Source organism: Sus scrofa, chromosome 5 (assembly GCF_054392235.1).
Source record: "Sus scrofa isolate SSC_HxYL_T2T_F1_AM1 chromosome 5, Sscrofa_HxYL_maternal_Yorkshire_Landrace_v2.0, whole genome shotgun sequence".
Classification (NCBI taxonomy): domain Eukaryota; kingdom Metazoa; phylum Chordata; class Mammalia; order Artiodactyla; family Suidae; genus Sus; species Sus scrofa.
The window spans coordinates 85,005,420-85,024,477 of NC_139387.1; the positions used below are offsets into that span (position 1 = coordinate 85,005,420).

General features: G+C 42.4%; 1 protein-coding gene across 13 annotated transcripts in view; it reads right to left on the reverse strand.

The window, feature by feature from the left end:
• Positions 1–19,058, reverse strand: part of RPAP3 (RNA polymerase II associated protein 3) — a 167,157-nt gene that overhangs the window by 63,712 nt on the left and 84,387 nt on the right. Inside the window, exon 18 of one of the 13 annotated variants that reach the window (XM_084957284.1) lies at positions 10,798–11,363. The exons of the other annotated variants lie outside the window; for them this stretch is intronic. Coding sequence (XP_084813410.1) covers positions 11,335–11,363 — 29 coding nt within the window. The 3' untranslated portion in view covers positions 10,798–11,334. Of the gene's footprint in view, positions 1–10,797; positions 11,364–19,058 lie in introns of those variants that run through there. 13 annotated transcript variants of the gene reach the window in all.

The following is a 19,058-nucleotide window of genomic DNA, read 5'->3' on the forward strand; positions in this document are numbered from 1 at the left end:
TCTAAAATTATGTCAGAATTAGAAGTTTATTTTTAAAATTGATATTAAAAATAGAAAAAAAACAGCACCTGACACATAAGAAGTGCTCAATGAGCATTAGCTATTCTTATTAGTCTTCTCTCACGTCCCCTATTCTCCTGACAAGTGTTTCTTCCCACTCATCCTCCTGCAGATGGGCTTTCTCCGTTTTTCAAGCCCATGGTAGAGGGTGGTCACACCACAGCTTAGCACCTACACAACTCAGTTGATGAAACCAGCAGAAAATGGTTTCAAGTCCCACTGACAAAATTTCAAGAGGGAAATCTGGTTGGTTCCACTTAGGCTGGGCATCCTCCTGTGGTCTGATAGCCCATGACTGGGGGAAGCACTCATGGAGTAACAGACACGGCTACAGGAACCTGCTATTCTGGAAAAAGAGGAGGAGGTTCTCATAATAGGAGTTTAAGAATGGAGCGGACACTCAAAACCCTGCCTCTCTCAGCAGTACTACTCAGTGTCGTCCATGGGCCAGTGGCAGTGGCATCACCTGGGAGCTGGTTAGGAACGCAAGTTATTGGAGTTCCCATCCTGGCTCAGCGGTTAACAAACCCCGACTAGCATCCATGAAGATGTGGGTCCGATCCCTGGCTCCCTCAGTGGGTTCAGGATCTGGCATTGCCACAAGCTGTGCTCTAGGTCAAAGACATGGCTCGGATTTGGCATTGCTGTGGCTGTGGTGTAGGCTGTCAGCTACAGCTCTGATTCACCCCCTAGCCTGGGAACCACCATATGCCTCGGCCCTAAAGAGACAAAAGACAAAAAGAAAAAAGAAAATAAGAAAGGCAAATTATTTGTCTCACCCCATACCTTCTGAGTCAGAATCTAAGAGAAGAGGGGTGAGGGGGCCGTGGATCTGTTTTAACATAAACTCTCTGAGTAATTCTTATGCATGCTAAATTTTGCAGCACACTGTAGTGCAGGATTATTCAGTCCATCACACAGAAAGAAATAAAAAAAGGTCTTTTTTTTTAAAGTATAGTTGATTTACAGTGTTGTGTTAGTTGCAGGTGTATAGCAAAGTGATTCAGTTATACACACATATATATTAATTTTTTCAGATTCTTTTCTCTTGTAGGTTATTACAAACTATTGACTATAGTTCCCTCTGCTATACAGTTGGTCTTTGTTGGTTATCTGTTTTATATATAGTAGTGTGTATATGTTAATTCCAAATTCCTGATTTATTCCTTTCCCCCCTTTCCTCTTTGGTAACCATAAATTTGCTTTCTATGTCTGTGGGTCTATCTCTGTTTCATATATAAGTTTATCTGCAGCATTTTTTTAAAGATTCCCAATATAAGTTACCTCATAGCCAGGACATAGAAACAACCTAAATGTCCATCAGTAGAAGAATGGATAAATAAGATGTAGCATATTTATACAATGGAATATTACTGAGCCATAAAAGAGAGTGAAATAATGTCATTTGCAGCAACGTGGATGGACCTGGATGTTATCATACTAAGTAAAGTAAGCCAGAAAGAGAAAAAAATAGGCTTAATAACATCCCTGATGGTGCTGGAGGGTAATAAGGCTATTATATATACATTAATATTAATTAAAGTATTATGATGGCTCAACAACAACAAAACAACCTAGTTTGAAAAATGGGCAAATGACTTGAAAAAATATTTCTCCAAAGAAAATATACAAATGATCAACAGAACCATACAGAGACCCTCAGTGCCACTAGTCATCAGGGAAATGTAAATCAAAACCACGGCGGGATACTCCTACACACACACTAGGATGGCGGGAATCAAAACGTCGGATGATAGCTGACAGATGGTTCAGTAGTAAGGAAACTGACTAGTATTCATGAGAACACAGGTTTGATCCCTGGCTTCACGCAGTGGGTTAAGGATCCGGCATTGCTGTGGCCATAGTGTAGGCCGGCAGCTATAGCTCCTACTCGACCCCTAGCCTGGGAACTTCCATATGCTGAGGTTGTGGCCCTAAAAAGACAAACAAACAAACAAAAAAGGTCAGATGCTACATAACAAATGTTGACAAGGATGTGGAGAAATTGGAACATTATTTTACATGACTGCTGGGAACATAAATGGCTCAGCCACTGGAAAAAAATTGCTGGGAGCCGTTCGTGCAGGTCTGTCTGCCGACAAAGTCCAGGAGACTGAGGACCCCAGACTGCACAGCACGTCCAGGAAAGCGATGGTCCTGCTTCTTCTTCTCTGCCTGCTTATGCTGTTAATAAAAACCGTGGGGGAGTTCCTGTCGTGGCGCAGTGGTTAACGAATCCGACTAGGAACCATGAGGTTGCGGGTTCGGTCCCTGACCTTGCTCAGTGGGTTAACGATCCGGCATTGCCGTGAGCTGTGGTGTAGGTTGCAGACGCAGCTCGGATCCCGCGTTGCTGTGGCTCTGGTGTAGGCCAATGGCTGTGGCTCCGATTGGACCCCTAGCCTGGGAACCTCCATATGCCACGGGAGCGGCCCAAGAAGTGGCAAAAAGACAAAAAGACAAAAAAAACAAAAACAAAAACAAAAACAAAAAACCGCGGGAGCTGGGAAATTGCTGTCCAATAAAGTTCCCCAAAAAAAGACCCCAGGGGGGTAAACGTCAGGCCTGGTGCTTACCCACAAATTCCTACTGTCCCCTTGTTCTGTGATCATCATTCACTTCTGAGTTCCCTCCCTTTTTTTCTATGGAGACCCTAATAGAAAGCTTTCATGTTTGGGCTGTTACTGTTTAACCTGTGAAAGAATCCTGGAGGCATAATAGAGGCTGGAGGCACAGGTCTCTCCATGCTCCAGCAGGTGGTTCTTTTCCATGCTAGGGACGAGTTGATGAATAGGGTAGATTTGGGCCTTAGTTATAGAAAAACTTGTGCGGTTTGCACCATGTAATTGAACACAGGTCAGGAAATTACCTACCTTCAGTCGATTGCATCTTGCTATGCCAGGCCTATCGGCCCAACCCTAACAAGTGTCAATGCTGTGGCTTCTAGTTCTATAAGAATCAAAATAACCTTTGGTATGTTTGAGTAACCTTTACTAATAGAATATAGTTTGGCCTTAGGTTTTAGGCACACAAAAATATTTTTAATTATAAAGTTAATAAGTTCGTGCTTTTGTAACCCACAAAGTTAAATCATTAACACAAGCACATCTAATTCTGAAAAGTCAAGTGGAAAGTACAAAAAAGAGCATTGTTTGTGTTCCCAAATGTACCTGGTCATGTAACGGATCAAAAGGTAACATCTGACCGAGTGGAAAATTTAAAAATATCACCAGATGTATGACGCATGACGTATGCCAAGGGAAAACACATATTGTATATGAGCTTGGTTGATTCGATCAATAAACGAGCAGTCCTGCATAACCACCAGGGCTGTGTCCATTCCTATGCCGACGCCGCCCATCCTTCGGGAAACCCTGGACCTGCTGGAGCTGGACTCCGGCAAAAAATAGTTCGGCAGTTCCTCAAAAAGTTAAGCTTAGAATTACCATGTGACCCCAGAATTCAGCTCATAGGAAGGTAACCAAAGAATTGAAAACAGGTACTTGAACAAGTATGTGTACATTCATGTTCACGGCAGCACTATTCATTACAGCCAAAAGGTAGAAACAGCCCAAACACCCATCAACTGATAAATGGATAAACAAATAGTGGTACATACATACAGTGGAATATTATTTGGCCATTAAAAGAATGGAGTACTCATATGTGCTACAATGTTGATGAACCTTGAAAACATCATGCCAAATGAAAGAAGCCAGACACAAAAGTCACATACTGAATAGCTCTTTTTATATGAGATATCCAGAATAGATAAATCTATAGAGACAGAATATAGATTGGTGGTTGCCAGTGGCTGGGGTTTGCGAGGAGAAAAGGGAGAAACTGATAAATGGATAAGGGGTTTTCCTTTGGATTGACAGTAACGTTTGAAATTAGCTAGAGGTATTTATTGCACCATATTGTGAATGTACCAAATCCACTGAGTTGTTCACCTTAAAGTGGACAATGTTACACTGTATGGATTTCGTCTAAATCATGTTTTTAATATTCTGAGGGTATTTTTTCCTGAGTCACCCTCTATTGACAGGGGAGAAAAGACAGACAGATTATGTGATTTTTAACACAGTCAGGACTAACATTAGCTCAAGCATCATTCAATTTAAGACAAGATAAAAGTCCTCTGACCCCCCCCCCCAAACTCTTTCCCATCCTACTGAGTCTCTACTAGACTTACTCCTACTGGTGAGAGATAAAGGATGAAACAGAGATGACATCTTGCAAGGACGATGCCAGGATTCCACACAGGGCTTTGGGAAAAGATTATTTTAAATGTCACCTAGCACCTGGTATGTTTAGTTACCATAATGATCAAGAAGCCCTTCCTTCCTGTGGCTGAAGTCCATCTTCTCTTAGTCAGTCCTCTTTTGCAGTAGAGAACCATGGCAGTCATCCTAGTAATGCTTTGAATATTAGACAGCTATTAAATCACTTCCAATCCCTCTCTTTTCCAAGCTAACAAATGTCAAGACCTTTATCCTTCTATTCAAAGGAGTGATGGACGAGTCCATAATTACTGGTGTTGCCTTTCTCCTCTTCTTACTCCTGTTTCTCCTCACCTGTCAAACCACGGGGCTATAAACTATATAAAGTTCTCGTGTAGGGGCCAGACTGATGTCAAGTGAAGTGTACAGAGCATTTCCCAGCTCTTGCACGTTATATTCCTGTTGGCACCATCCAGTAAGGCTTTCACTTAAAATAGTTATCTTCCCTTAGTTTTCAGCCCTAGCATCTGTTCCAGCTGGCCCTGGAGCAGAGGAGTCATCTTCTCATAGCTAAGGTCTCTTTAGCTCTTGTTAAGGCTAAAGAGTCAATTATTGGACGCTTTGCCAAAGAGGGTTAGTTGTTGTGATTCAACAGCCAAGCAAATATTTGGCATTTATAGTCCTGAGGAAAAGTGGTGGAGTCACAAATGCATTTAAGGTTAATGCAAGTGTACTTGCATTTTACTTCTCAAAAGGGCTCAGATTCAGCCTTGGTTTTATACACTGGGTTGAACAATTTGCATTCAGATTTTTGTGGGTGAAAAATGGTCAAAAAGCAGCAATATCATATTGTTCAATCTGGTCCAAAAAAAAATATGAGTGATACTTCATAGGCAGCAATATAGCATGTGTATGGCAGTTCTTCAGAAGCACAGTCAGTGCTGACCTGGATGCATGCCATATTAGTGTAATTACAGAGCTTCTGGGAAGTCTCCTGCCCCTCTGAAAAGCTAGCCCTGCCTATACCCAGAGGGCTGAAGTTCAATTCAAACTTTTGGAGATCACTGACCCCTTCGGTAATCTTCTGAAAGCTATGGACCCTCTTCACAGAAATTACCTTGCCATGGGGGAAAAATGTAATTGTAATGTATACATGTAAGGATAACCTGACCCCCTTGCTGTACAGTGGGAAAATAAAAAAAATAATAATAATAATAAATAAAAAAATAAAAAAATAAAAAAAGATAATTTTGAATCTTGAAAAAAAAATAATAAATTACCTTGCCATAATTACCACTGAAATTAATAGAAGACAATGACTTCATTTAGCCCAGTTTATGCATTATACATACAATACTCAATGCTTATCATCTTTAACATTTAATGCAAATAAAAATACAGATAGATTTATTTAAATGACCCACAAGACCTCCACTATTATACACCAGGAGTCAGCAATGCTCTGCGAGCAGACGTTGGTGTAAGACGAGCCACAGAGACAACTGCAGAAAAGACAGCCTGGTGATTCAACCTCCTGGCATTCAGCCATTCGCAAGTCTCCTCAATTGCAAATTGGTCTTCATAGCTACAAAGAAATGCCTGAGGCCAAAGTAAGGGGCTTAAATAGTATAGACTGTAAAACTGGGTTTTTCAATCCATGTAGATCACTTAATCCACTTCACTGGGCTGGGGATTGGACCTGTGCCTCTGTAGTGACCTGAGCTGCTATGGTTGGATTCTTAGCCCACTGTGCCATGGTGAGAACTCCCAAAATAAGTTTTTGGTGTCTAGTTTATGCCAGAGATGATACTAAAGATAGTATGATAGGGCTGCAGTACAACAGGAAATTGTATCTGGAGAAGATAGTCAAGTAGACAAATAGAAATAATAAGAAACATGATGCAAATGCTGAGAAAGAGAGAAACAAAATGAAAAGTGGGTCTAAAAGGGAAAGAAAAATGCTTCATAGAAAAGTCAACTTTATTCCTCATTTCCTATCTCATGAGTGTGTGAGATTCAAACAAGTTGAAACACAGAATTTAAATTGTGTTGTTAACCGTGGTTCCCTCAGCAGGATGGGATGGGGTTGATAAGAAGAAGGCAAGAGTAGTTCTCTGGTGGCCTAGGGGGTTATGGATCTGGCATTTTCACTGATGTGGCGGGGGATTTGATCCCTGGTCTGGGAAGTTTGGCATGACGAGGGTGCAGCCAAAACCAAACAAAAACACAAAACAAAAAAGAAGGCCTTTCCTGTGCCTGGGAAGCAGCCCTGGCCCATAACACCTCCCGGCACCCCCAGCCTAGTCTGTATCTGCTAATGTTTCTAGACCAGCTGGGTGCTGAATGCTTGCGTGGTGGGGCAGAGAAGTATTAAGAGATCTTGTTTTCAAGTTTAGCACCATAGGATCATAGGGAATTCTGTTTCCTCGGTTTTGACAAATTCAGCTGTGGTGTAGGTTGCAGCTATGGCTTGGATTCAATCCCTGGCCTAGGAACTTCCATATGCTGCAAGTGCAGCCACTTAAAAAAAAAAAATTTTTTTTTAAACTTATTTGAACAAAGAAATAAGTGAAAGATCATGAAAGTTGCACATCTTGAAAATACAATTGCTGTTGAGAAGGAAGAAGATTTAACATGTCAGCTCTAAATTTGGCTTTCATAGCAAGCATTGCCTTAAGTGTTCTTTTTCAGTTGTGCAGATTAAATACACTAATATCTGCTGATATTATGTAGTCATAGATAGCTGTAAACTCTCATATCAGCTGCTTCTAGTTCATAATGCTCAAGGAGTTTACTGAAACAAGCAGAAGAAAAGTAGAAAGTCTTTCTCACAGTCCTATCATGCTAAGACTTCTTCGAGAGATTTCATTTTAGGGAACAAAGGCAACTCAGTCTTAAATGGCTTCAGGAGTTCCCATCATGGCTCAGCAGTATCCAACCTAACTAGTATCCATGAGGACGTGGGTTCGATCCCTGGCCTCACTCATTGAGTTAAGGATTTGATGTTGCTGTGAGCTGTAGTGTAGGTCAGAGATGTGGCTCAGATTCCACATTGCTGTGGCTGTGGTGTAGGCCAGCGTCTGCAGCTCCAATTTGACCCCTCGCCTGGGAACCTCCATATGCTGCGAGTGCAGCCCTAAAAAAGACCAAAAAAAAAAAAAAAATGGTTTTAGTGTTTCTACTGCTTCCCTTTTTGAGCCAAGAAGTGTCATCTGGCAGGCAACAGGACATCCCACTCCCTCCTTGCCTGATTAAAATGTGTGACTCTCCTGAGGAGAAGGCTGCATTTGACAACGGTTTGCCAGATTTAAGCACCAACAAACAAAAATGGTATTTAAGTCAGCAGCACCCACCATTCTCTTGTATAATAGTTAATACCCACCCTGGACCCGAAAACTCACAGCTGAGGAAGGTCTTTAGGCTAAACACAAGACACTCGGTGATGCACCACTTTTCATTCAACAATAATTTTATTGGAACCCCAGCAGCACATTAAAATCTTACTTGCAGAAAACTCTTCCTGCAATCTCCTTCTCGCCAATGAACTCCCCCTGGCTGTCGTCTTCCTAAGCACTGCTAAGACGGAAGATGGACAGCTGTTAGAATTCCAGATTTCCAGATGCACTGAGGCTAGTCCAACTGAACATGATAGGTTAGAAATAAGCATTTGGGCAAATCCATATTTAAAACAAGTGCGTTTTGCCAGTAAATGAGTGAAAAAATATTCAACCTCATTTTAACCAGAGACATACAAATGAAAACTAAAATGAGATAATCAGCCAATTAAGACGGCAGGAGAAAGTTAAGTATCGTATGCAGTGACATCCAAAAGTTTGGGGAGTATAAACCGATACCGCTTTAGTGTCAGATAATTAATCGATATTGATAAAAGCCTTTTGAAAACCACATGCCTTCTGACCCAGTAATTACATTTCTCAGGGATTAGCCTGAGAAATCTATTAGAGATGTGGATAAGAGATTTAACTATCAAAGTGTTCACTGCAGCACTGCAGCAACAAGATGAAATCCGCCTAAATATCCAAAAATAAAGGATTTATTGGGTACATTATGCCATGACGAAATACCCTGTAACCATTAGAGAAACATTATCAAATATCTTTAATGATTTGGGGAAATGCGTATGCTATATTTTGAATAGGGAAACCAGTTCACAGAGAATTCACAGAAAATTGAGTATAATACGATTGTATTATAAAAGCTATGCTATAAAATATAATGATAATATACCAGGTAGAACTATGGCTGCTTTTTAATCTATTTGTGGCTTATTGATTACACAATGGCTCTACAATGAATATGAATCCCCAGAGTAAGGAAAGTTATTCCAAATCGAAGGCATTATGATGCAGCTCACACGCCCTGGAATAGCCCCATAAGCCCAGCGCCTTCATAGCCTCTGACATCTGATTGAGGACGTCCTGCAAATCCCCTTATGTTAGGATGATGACATTATCTGGAACAATTACAGAAACCACGTGGGGCAGTTCTGCCCTCCTTGGTTATCAAGGCAAAACCCCAAGAAGCAGCAGCAGCTTCCAGAGTAGCATTTGGGGATGAGCCTTCCCAGGCTCTCTAAAGCATTTATTAGTCGACCCTTTTGTCAACCCTTTAAGTTCTTGAAAACCACTCTTTAAAAGCATGCTAGGAGTTCCCGTTGTGGCTCAGCAGGTTAAGGACCCGACTTTGTCTCAGGGAGGATGCGGGTTCCAACCCTGGCCTCGCTCAGTGGGTTAAGGATCCGGTATTGCCACAAACTGCAGCGCAGGTGGCAGATGAGACTCTGTCTGATGTTGTCGTGGCTGTGGTATAGACCTCAGCTACAGCTCTGATTCGACCCCTAGCCCGGGAATTTCCACATGCCTCAGGTGCAGCCATAAAAATAAAAAATAAATAAAAGTATGAAAATGTTTATACTTTTACATTTGAAAAATCCAGAAAATTGGGTAAAAATATCATTATACTTTATGCTGTCAGAGTAGAGATGAAATACAAAGGCTCAACAATTGACAAACCACAACACTGCACAATCTTGGGGGGGAAATAATTTAGCAAATACCTATATGTGAAGAGGAACTGCATAGGCTAATGCGAAGCCCATGAGCTCTGAAGTCAGATAGACTTCAGTTTGAACCCCAGCTGGGCCTCTTACCAGCTGTGTGACCTTGGGCAAGATACCTAACCTCTCTGAACCTCATTTTTCTCATCTGCAAAATAGAAATAAAATAGTGCTACCTCTAGTGATATTGAGAAATTAACATAACACATGTAAACACGCGGTAGCATAGTACCTGGCACTGAATAGACACAACGAATGAGAGTAACTATTACAACAGAAGTCTCTCTCTCTTTTTTTTTTTTTTTTTTTTGGTCTTTTTGTCATTTCTTGGGCCGATCCCGCGGCATATGGAGGTTCCCAGGCCAGGGGTCGAATCGGAGCTGTAGCTTCCCGCCTACACCACAGCCACAGCAACGCAGGATCTGAGCCGAGCCGCGTCTGCAACCTACACCACAGCTCAGGGCAATGCCGGATCGTTAACCCGCAACATCATGGTTCCTAGTCGGATTCACTAACCACTGAGCCAGGAGGGAACTCCAGAAGTCTCTTCTTGCCACCAGGTGCTGAAATTCCTGAGTGAAGGCTCTATCTCTAACTTTCATTTGTGAAAATTCAGATCACAGCACAGCAAATACTTAGTAACTTTTTTATTTTTATTTTTTTTAATTTTTTTTATTATTTATTTATTTATTTATTTTTTGTCTTTTTGCCGTTTCTTGGGCCGCTCCCACGGCATATGGAGGTTCCCAGGCTGGGGGTCGAATCGGAGTTGTAGCCACCGGCCTATGCCAGAGCCACAGCAACGCGGGATCCGAGCCGCGTCTGCAACCTACACCACAGCTCACGGCAACGCCGGATCGTTAACCCACTGAGCAAGGGCAGGGACCGAACCCGCAACCTCATGGTTCCTAGTCGGATTCGTTAACCACTGCGCCACGATGGGAACTCCAGGAAATATTTTTATTATAGCAAAAGGAAACAAATCAAAATTAGTCAAAAGAAGAGATCCATAAGGCAAGATCTGGGAGGACCCCAGATGCAAAGCTTCTGTGTCCTTAGTATGCATCATCCTCCTGGCACCAACCAGGGAACCTGACCAAAATTTGGGTAGCCAGAGTCTTTACTGGCGTTTTATTCAATAGGCATGACTGATTGAGTCATTTGGCCACACATCTGAAATTGAACCACCCTCCTCTCCCTGGAAGTCCAGCTGATTTCATGTGGCTCAAAGTCCCAACCCTCTAATCACAAGGCTGGTCTTCCTAGCATGGCCAGCTTCATCCTGAAACTACCTAAGGGTCCACCAAAAAAAATCACCTAATCAGCATAAACTCATGGGTGATTTAAGGGGTCTACTTGAAGAACAGAGACCCTCCCATCACTAAAGAAATCCTAAGGATTTAAAGGCTTCCCCAGGAAATAAGGACAAAAGCCAGCCAAATTCTTTTTATTTTATTATTATTATTATTTTTTTTTGGCCACGTCTGTGACATGCGGAAGTTCCTGATCCAGGGACTTGCCACAGTAGCGACCCAAGCCACAGCAATGACAACACCGGATCCTTAACCTACTGAGGTACCAGGGAATTCCCAAATGTTGGGTTTAGAGTTGGGCCACTTGGTTTAAGCCCTGCCTTGGAAAGAGCCTTGGAAGTAAGCTTGATTAAGTGTGAGGAATGAATTTGATAAGGGTCACTGTGGGACTCACAACACACGATGTTGGTTGTTAGGCATTGACTCAAGTGGTTGGGCTACGCCTTCATTCTCATATCGACTCTACGAGGTGTTATTAACCCCAAAAGGTTTGCTTCACTTCACGTGGTTAGATCCACCTGGCATGTTCCCCTGCACTGCATGTCTTTACATGGGACGCTTCATGCTTTGTAAATTATAAAAATGCTGGATACTCCTAAGAAATTACTCTTCTCTTAATTCAACAAATGGACCACTCAGAGTCCAAGCTGCTTCCTTGAGATTAGCACCTTTTGGAGACTGTTAGGATTTCTGCAACAAGTGAGAGAAAACAGTCTTAATGGTTATAAAAACAACAGTTTAGGAAATAAAGTCCCATGTAAAATGAAAGGGAAATTTGTTTTAATCTGAGCAAAACTTCAGTTTTTAAATGTCCAGACAACTGATGATAATGGCCGACATGGTGGGTCGACTCAACTCCATTTCTAACTGTGTTTTTGTTCTTTTTCTGTCTTGCAGGCTATAAAAACATAAAACTCAACCTTCCAGCCTGCCTTGCAGCGAGAAGTGGCCATGGAACACAGTTCCAGCCTTTTTTGAGGAAGTGAGGAGAGTCCTATAAAAAAGAATTTGGAGAGTTCCCTGTTGCCCTAGTGGGTTAAGGATCTGGCATGTCACTGCTGTGGCTCCAGTTGCTACTGTAGCGCAGGTTCAATCCCTGGCCTAGGACCTTCTGCATGCCACAAGTATGGCCAAAGAGAAAAAGTGTTTTAGTTTTAAAAATAAATCCAACATTCTCTCCACTATTCCACTCTGATCCTCCACATTTACCATTCAGGGAACCAAGAATCCACATTAAAGTCATCTAGATAAAAATGTAATTCTCAAAATTTCTCTTACGTTTAGTCCCTGAAATTCCCAGAGATATAAATATCCCCAACATGGGGCTGTCAGCATTTTAGTAGGCAAGTACTTTCACCAATTTTGTGTCAGACTTATCAAGAAGTCCCAAATCATTCTATCCAAACCTCTGATGACTTTTGCAATTAACAGTCTCCCATATGAAAAACAGAGAAAGAGTCAGGATAAAGTAGCCCGTACATGGTAATCAACCATTGTTACATCTCAGCTTGGAGGAAGGAGAGAAGTTATACTTAATGATGTGAAAAGTACTTTTTAGTGCTTCAGCTGAAAGACTCAGGCTGTCAAAACAGGCACGAGTTTTCCTCACCACCCCCACGCCCCCCATGGCTGCTTGAAGTGGACGATGGACAGATGTTTTACAAAAATGCTTCCCCTTCTGCTCTCTGTGGTCAGTGGTTTATACAAATTGGCAGCAGTTTCCAAAGAAACAATTGAGATGGGAATTGCCCAAAACTGAAGAGGATGTTCCTGGGCCTTCTTGGGGTTTGCCTCTGAAACAGTTTGCCCTCTTTATAAAGTCAGAGGCACAGGAAGCTCAAAGCACTCACTAAACGTATTCCCCATGGCTGAAAGCCTGCTACTTGGCGAACAGAAAAACAACAACAGCAACAAATGCCAGCTCCTTGGGTCCAAAGCCAGAAATGAGGGTGTATTTGTTCTAAGCTCTTATTGAACCTCTATCCTCACATAAAAACTGCCCTATTTAAAACTCTAGACCTAAGCAACCTCAACTTGAGATGTACACAAATCAGCAAATGGTCCCCTGGGCACAGATAAATAGTCTTTTAAATTTAGCCACACACCAAGATGCACTGTAATCAAAATGACAAAAATTAAAGATGAAGAGAGAATATTAAAAGCAGCAAAGGAAAAGCAATAAATAACATACAAGGGAACTCCCATAAGGCTATAAGGCTATCAGCTGCTTTTTTTTTTTTAGACCCACTTGGCTTTAAAAAGTGATTATGGAGTTCCCATTGTGGCTCAGTGGGTTAAGAACCCGACATAGTGTTCATGAGGATGTGGGTTCGATCCTGGCCTCGCTTGGTGGGTTGAAGAGCCAGCACTGCCACAAGCTGTGGCATAAGTTGCAGGTGCAGCTCAGATCTGCATTGCTGTGGCTGTGGCACAGGCTGACAGCTGCAGCTCCAATTTGACCCCAAGCTCGGCAACTTCCATATACTGCTGGTGTGGTCATAAAGAGAAAAAAATAGAAAAATTAAAAGAAGTAAATTAAAATGAATTCTGAAGCAGCACATCTCAAATAAGTCTTTCTGCCAGCATAGACTCTTGATGGAAGGAAGGGAGGAACAAGACAAGAAAGGAAGGGAGGAAGGCAGGCAAGCATTTCCTATGTGGTGACTACTTAGTGAACATTTTCCATATACCATGTGATCCTCACAGTAGGTATGTGGCAAACTCAGACTCCTCTGACCCAAGCCCATGCTTTTCCAACCATGCTCCAATAAATTATTATGTTTCTCATGATATGATTTAGAATTTTCATTCTAAATAGATTAATAAATATTTAATCCCCCCAGACTTAGATTAATAGTTACTCCCCTTTGCCCTAAGACTGATTAACAAAATAGAAAGTGTCAGCCCTCCCAATAAATATCACTGCATCTCACCCAAGGAACCAGTGCTAATTCAGGCCAGCATGGGTCCTATGAAGCACTATTGATAATCTTCCTTTAAACCCAGCTAATGACTGATGGCTCCTCCTGATTTGAGGGATGAGCAGAGACTGCTAGTTGTCATCCAATAGCCTGTCCTTCTTTAGTAACAAAATCCTAATTTTTTGCTGGGCATATTACCACCTGGCTAAGATTACACTCCTTAATCTCCCTGGCAGATAGCTGTGGTCATGTGACTAATTTTTGGTAAATGATATGTAAAAAAGCATTATGTGCTATTTCCAGGGAGTCTCCTTGTAAAGGAAGGGACCAGGCTTTATCTTTCCCGTTCTCATCTTACTGCCTGGGACACAGGCGTGATGGCTGAAGCTGTGGCAGCCATTTTCAACCATGAGAACAAGTGCCAAAACTTAGGGATGACAGAGGGGAGGGCTGGTAGGAAACATGCTATTTTTAGACTCCTTGTACACAAGAAAATTAAATCTGAAATGATTAAGCCATTGTTATTTTGGCTGGGTGGAAGCATTCATCTTAGAAATGTCAGCATTTTATGCTAGAAATGGTGTGGAGAAAAGGGAATTCTTGTACACTGTTGGAGGTTTCCTGGGCCAGTTTATGTCGAAGTGTTCATGAGCTTTCGAGAAAAAAAGTGTTATATGATCAAGAAAATTTGGGAAGTATCAGATTAAATAAAGAAAAAGATGTGTACTTACTAAAGGACTTTTCAGAACCTTTAATATGCTAGGATTCACTTTGAATTTCTGTGAATAGAATCTAACTAATTTGGCAGCATCTCCCAAACATATTTACCATGGAATTCTTTTATCAGCGAGCACCTCATAAAATTAATGCTCTTCTTTTAGATCATTGATTATGTGGTCACTTATCTTGGTGACTTACCTGTTGTAGCTCATTGGGCTTCATACCTTGTACATCAAATCCTGACTAAGGTGTATAATGAAGAGAGTGTTGTAAGTTCATGCTTGGAAATTTTCCCTGCCTCTTCAAATACTTAGAAGTGACATGAAAATGTAAAAAGAACATGAAAAGGGCATTGTCACATTCAAAGACAAGATAAACACCTCTATGAGCACAGACCTGCCAGGCTCTGTTTCCAGAGTGAGCCAAATAGTCAGAGAATTTAGGTCCAATGGGCTCAGAGAGACTAACAATGTCTCAGGCAAGATAGGGATCTAGGGCCAGACCTGATTCTTGAAACTCAGGGGTTGGGGTAGGGCTGTCCCAACAGTAAAAGAAGGCTGAAAATAAAAGCTACTACCGGAAATTCCCTGGGGATTGAGGTTGCCTAAAACTAAATATAAATCTAGGCAGACAGTGAAAGCAGCCAGGACCTGGCTCCAGTTTCATTCTGCTTTGTGGCTGGAATTGTGGTTTCCCCAAGAGCAGCTTGGACCTGCAACATGGCCAATGACACCATGGAAGGAGAGGCCGGAGCTGACAAATTAAACCACAAGGAGTGGGGAGAAGAGGAGGATGGTGACTCAGAGAAAGACAGGAAAAATAACCTCTACACAGGAAGAGACAGCAAATCAAATAAAAAAGCGAATAGGATGGTGAACATTAAGAAAGATCACCAACAAATAAGCCTGCAGATAAGTTCACTCTCATGAAACGAAAACAATATAAGAATAAGAATATTTGAATACTCAGGCGTTCTCATCGTGGCTCAGTGGTTAGCAAATCTGACTAGCATCCATAAGGACGCAGGTTGGATCCCCAGCCTTGCTCAAAGGGTTAAGGATCCTGTGTTGGCGTGAGCTGTGGTGTCAGTCCCAGGTGCAGCTTGGATCCTGCATTGCTGTGGCTGTGACATAGGCTGGCAGATGTAGCTCTGATTAGACCCCCAGCCTGGGAACCACAATATGCCGCGGGCGCGGCCCTAAAAAGCATGCATGCATGCATAAATAAATAAATAAATAAAATTTTTAAAAGAATATTTGAATACTCAAAGAAATCCAGAAATAACATTTACTTTTTAATTTTTTATTTATTTATTTATATATTTTTTTTTGGGTCATTTTTTTAGGACCACACCCGAGGCATATGGAGGGTCCCAGGCTAGGGATAAAATTGGAGCTGTAGCCACTGGCCTACACCACAGCCACAGCAATGGAAGATCTGAGCCGCATCTGCGACCTATACCACAGCTCATGGGAAGGTCAGATTCTTTTTTTTTTGTCTTTTTGCCATTTCTTGGGCCGCTCCCGCGGCATATGGAGGTTCCCAGGCTAGGGGGCTAATCGGAGCTATAGCTGCCGGCCTACGCCAGAGCCACAGCAACGTAGGATCCGAGCTGCATCGGCAACCTACACCACAGCTCACGGCCACGCCGGATCCTTAACCCACTGAGCAAGGCCAGGGATCGAACCCGAAACCTCATGGTTCCTAGTCGGATTCGTTAACCACTGTGCCACAACGGGAACTCCAAGGTCAGATTCTTAACCCACTGAGCAAGGCCAGGATTTGAACCTGCGTCCTCATGGATGCCAGTCAGACTCATTTCTGATGAACCACTATGGGAATTTCAAGCATTTACTTTTTTAAAGAATATGTCATGAAGAAAAAGGGCAAAATAAAATGAAAACTGATGTTTAAAAAAGGAAAGACAAATTAAAAATTCTGAAAACATTCCCAGAATGCGGCATTGACTAAGAAAGAGGAAAAATTAGAATGAGCATTTAAAAGGTATGATGCTCATATTTACATCTAACAGGAGTTCCTCTAGAGGTTTCTCTTTCCGATCTTTCATTGTTAGTATACAGAAATGCAATAGAAAAAGAAAAAAAACAAAAACAAAAACAAAAGGAGTTCCCATAGTAGCTCAGTGGTTAACGAATCTGACTAGGAACCATGAGGTTGTGGGTTCGATCCCTGGCCTTGCTCAGTGGGCTAAGGATCCGGGGTTGCCGTGAGCTGTGGTGTAGGTCGCAGACACAGCTCAGATCCCTCATTGCGGTGGCTGTGGCCTAGGCCGGTGGCTACAGCTCCGATTTGACCCCTAGCCTGGGAACCTCCATGTGCCCCTGGGGGCAGGGGGCAAGAAATGGCAAAAGACAAAAAAAAAAAAAAAAGCAATAGATTCCTGTGTATTAATTTTGTATCCTGGCACTTTACCAAATTCATGGCTGAGCTCTGATAGTTTCAAGGATGTGGCTTCCTATAGTTTCTCTGCCGTGTTTTCTATAGAAAAATGGTATTGTCTCTTCAAAAGATGACAATTTGTATATATGTAGTATATCTGTATTAGTTATTTATTGGATCATGACAAGTCATCCCAAAATGTAGTGAATCCTAATGGCCGTACTTATTACCCCACGGCTTCTGTGGGTCAGGGGTCTAGGCACAGATTAGCTGGGTCTAATTAGATTAGATTAGATGTTGTTTCAACATCTATCGTGTGCCTGCAATCAAAGTGTCATTCGGGGCTACAGCCATCAAGGGAAGGATATGCTTCGCAGCTCACTCACATGGCTGTTGGCAGGGTTTTGCTCTTCATGGGCTTTTGGACTGAACGTTTTGCTTCCTTACGGCTGGCTGTGGGCTGCAGCCTGCCTCCAATTCTTTGCCACATGGGGTCTCCCCACAGGGCAGCTCGCAACATGGCAGTTGGCTTTATCAGCATGAGCTAGGGAGAGTGCCAGCAAAACAGGAGTCATAGTCTTAACCTCAAAAGTGAATTCCCATCACTTTTGCCATCTGCATTAGAACTGAGTCCCTAGGTCCAGCCCACATTCAAGAGGAGGGGATTACACCAGGAAACAGGAATCTTGGGGAAGGGGGGTGTTTTAGAAGGCTGCCTGCCACAGTATCTGAATCTTACTCCACCAACTCAGGGGTCCAAGAAATATAACTTTATTTTCCTGTAACAAGTTCTATTTTGAGCCCCATTCCTAAAAGCTTAAAGTTTGATCTTTGTTAAGTCAGGGCCCCAAGGTTGAAGTTTCAGGGAGATGGCAAAGGAAAACCACAGGCCAGCCAAGGGACAGGAGAGCGACAAGTCCTTGGTGCCATCTGTCCTCACGGGTCACTGCTGCTATTCCTGCCTTCACAGTCCCTCCAGGCCCAGCTGACCTCCTGGAAATTCTGTGACAGCTTGAGGTCCTCCTTCTGCTTCTTCCTGGTCAATCATGGACAAGGGGACTCTACAGGCCTCAGTGAACCTATTGCCTAACCATTCACTGAGACAGTCTCACTCACAGAGTTCTGGAACCTTCTTATAAGGACTCTATTTCAAGAAGGCATCTTCAGAAACTCAGCTCTCTATATTTCCATCTCCTGCTCAGTCCTGCCTTCTGGAAGCAGCAGCCCAGACACTTCTCTCCGAAGCTCACTCAATATAGGATTCCTCTCTCGCAAGCATGGGGTTGGGGTGGGGTCATCTTTCTCTAGACTTTGGGAGAAAGGAAAGCCCTGGCCCTCTCTTAATATGTCTCCAAACACCTGCTTTATGTTCAAGGTGCCTCCAGCAGTCCTTAAGGCTTAGACTTTAGCAAACCAAAGGTAAACAATTTTTTTCCTAGCTCCTCACTTTGGCAGATCTCTGGAAGCAAGGAATTCAACACCTCCTAAAAAAAAGGGTGCAGTGGACAACACCAAAAAACATTTGCTTATAACCCTCCTGGAAGATTAGCAAAGAATCTATATTTGGTCATGAGAAGCTGCTGAAAAACACACGTCTGTAAGTCAGTTGCTTTGTACCTGGTTAAGAACTGCTGACACCTTTTTTTAAGTATGTATTATATGCCAGGCACTGTTATAAGCACTTTGCATATAATAATTTATTTATTTCTCATAATATCCTTAAGATGTAGGACTATTCACTTACAAATGGGGAAATTGAAGCACAGAAAGATCAAGTGACTTGCCCAATGCCACCTTGCAATGAGTGGTGAAGTAGGGTTGGGGACACAAGAGGCCTGGTTCCCAGAGACTGAACTCTAAACTACTAAGGCAAACTACTATTTTCGGAAGCACCAGCTTCCAAACTCCATTGTGTGTGTATATATAAATACATAAATAGATAAAAAAATTTTTTTTCGCTTTTTAGGGCCACAAGTGTGGCATATGGAAGCTTCCAGGCTAGGGGTCAAATTGGAGCTGCAGCTGCTGGCCTACACCACAGCCACAGCAATGTGGGATCCAAGCCACATCTGTGACCTACACCACAGCTTGTGTCAATGCTGGATCCTTAACCCATTGAGCAAGGCCAGGGATCAAACCTACATCCTCATGGATACTAGTCGGGTTCTTAACCTGCTGAGCCACAATGGGAGCTTTCTTATTTTATATCCTGATTTTTTTTTTCAGCATGCTTAAGTTCCCAAGCCAGGGATCCCCTGAAATATATCAGACCCAAAGAAGTATGAAGAATGATACCAAAAACCCATGCCCCTGCCACCCAGTTTAAGAAATAAACCATATACAA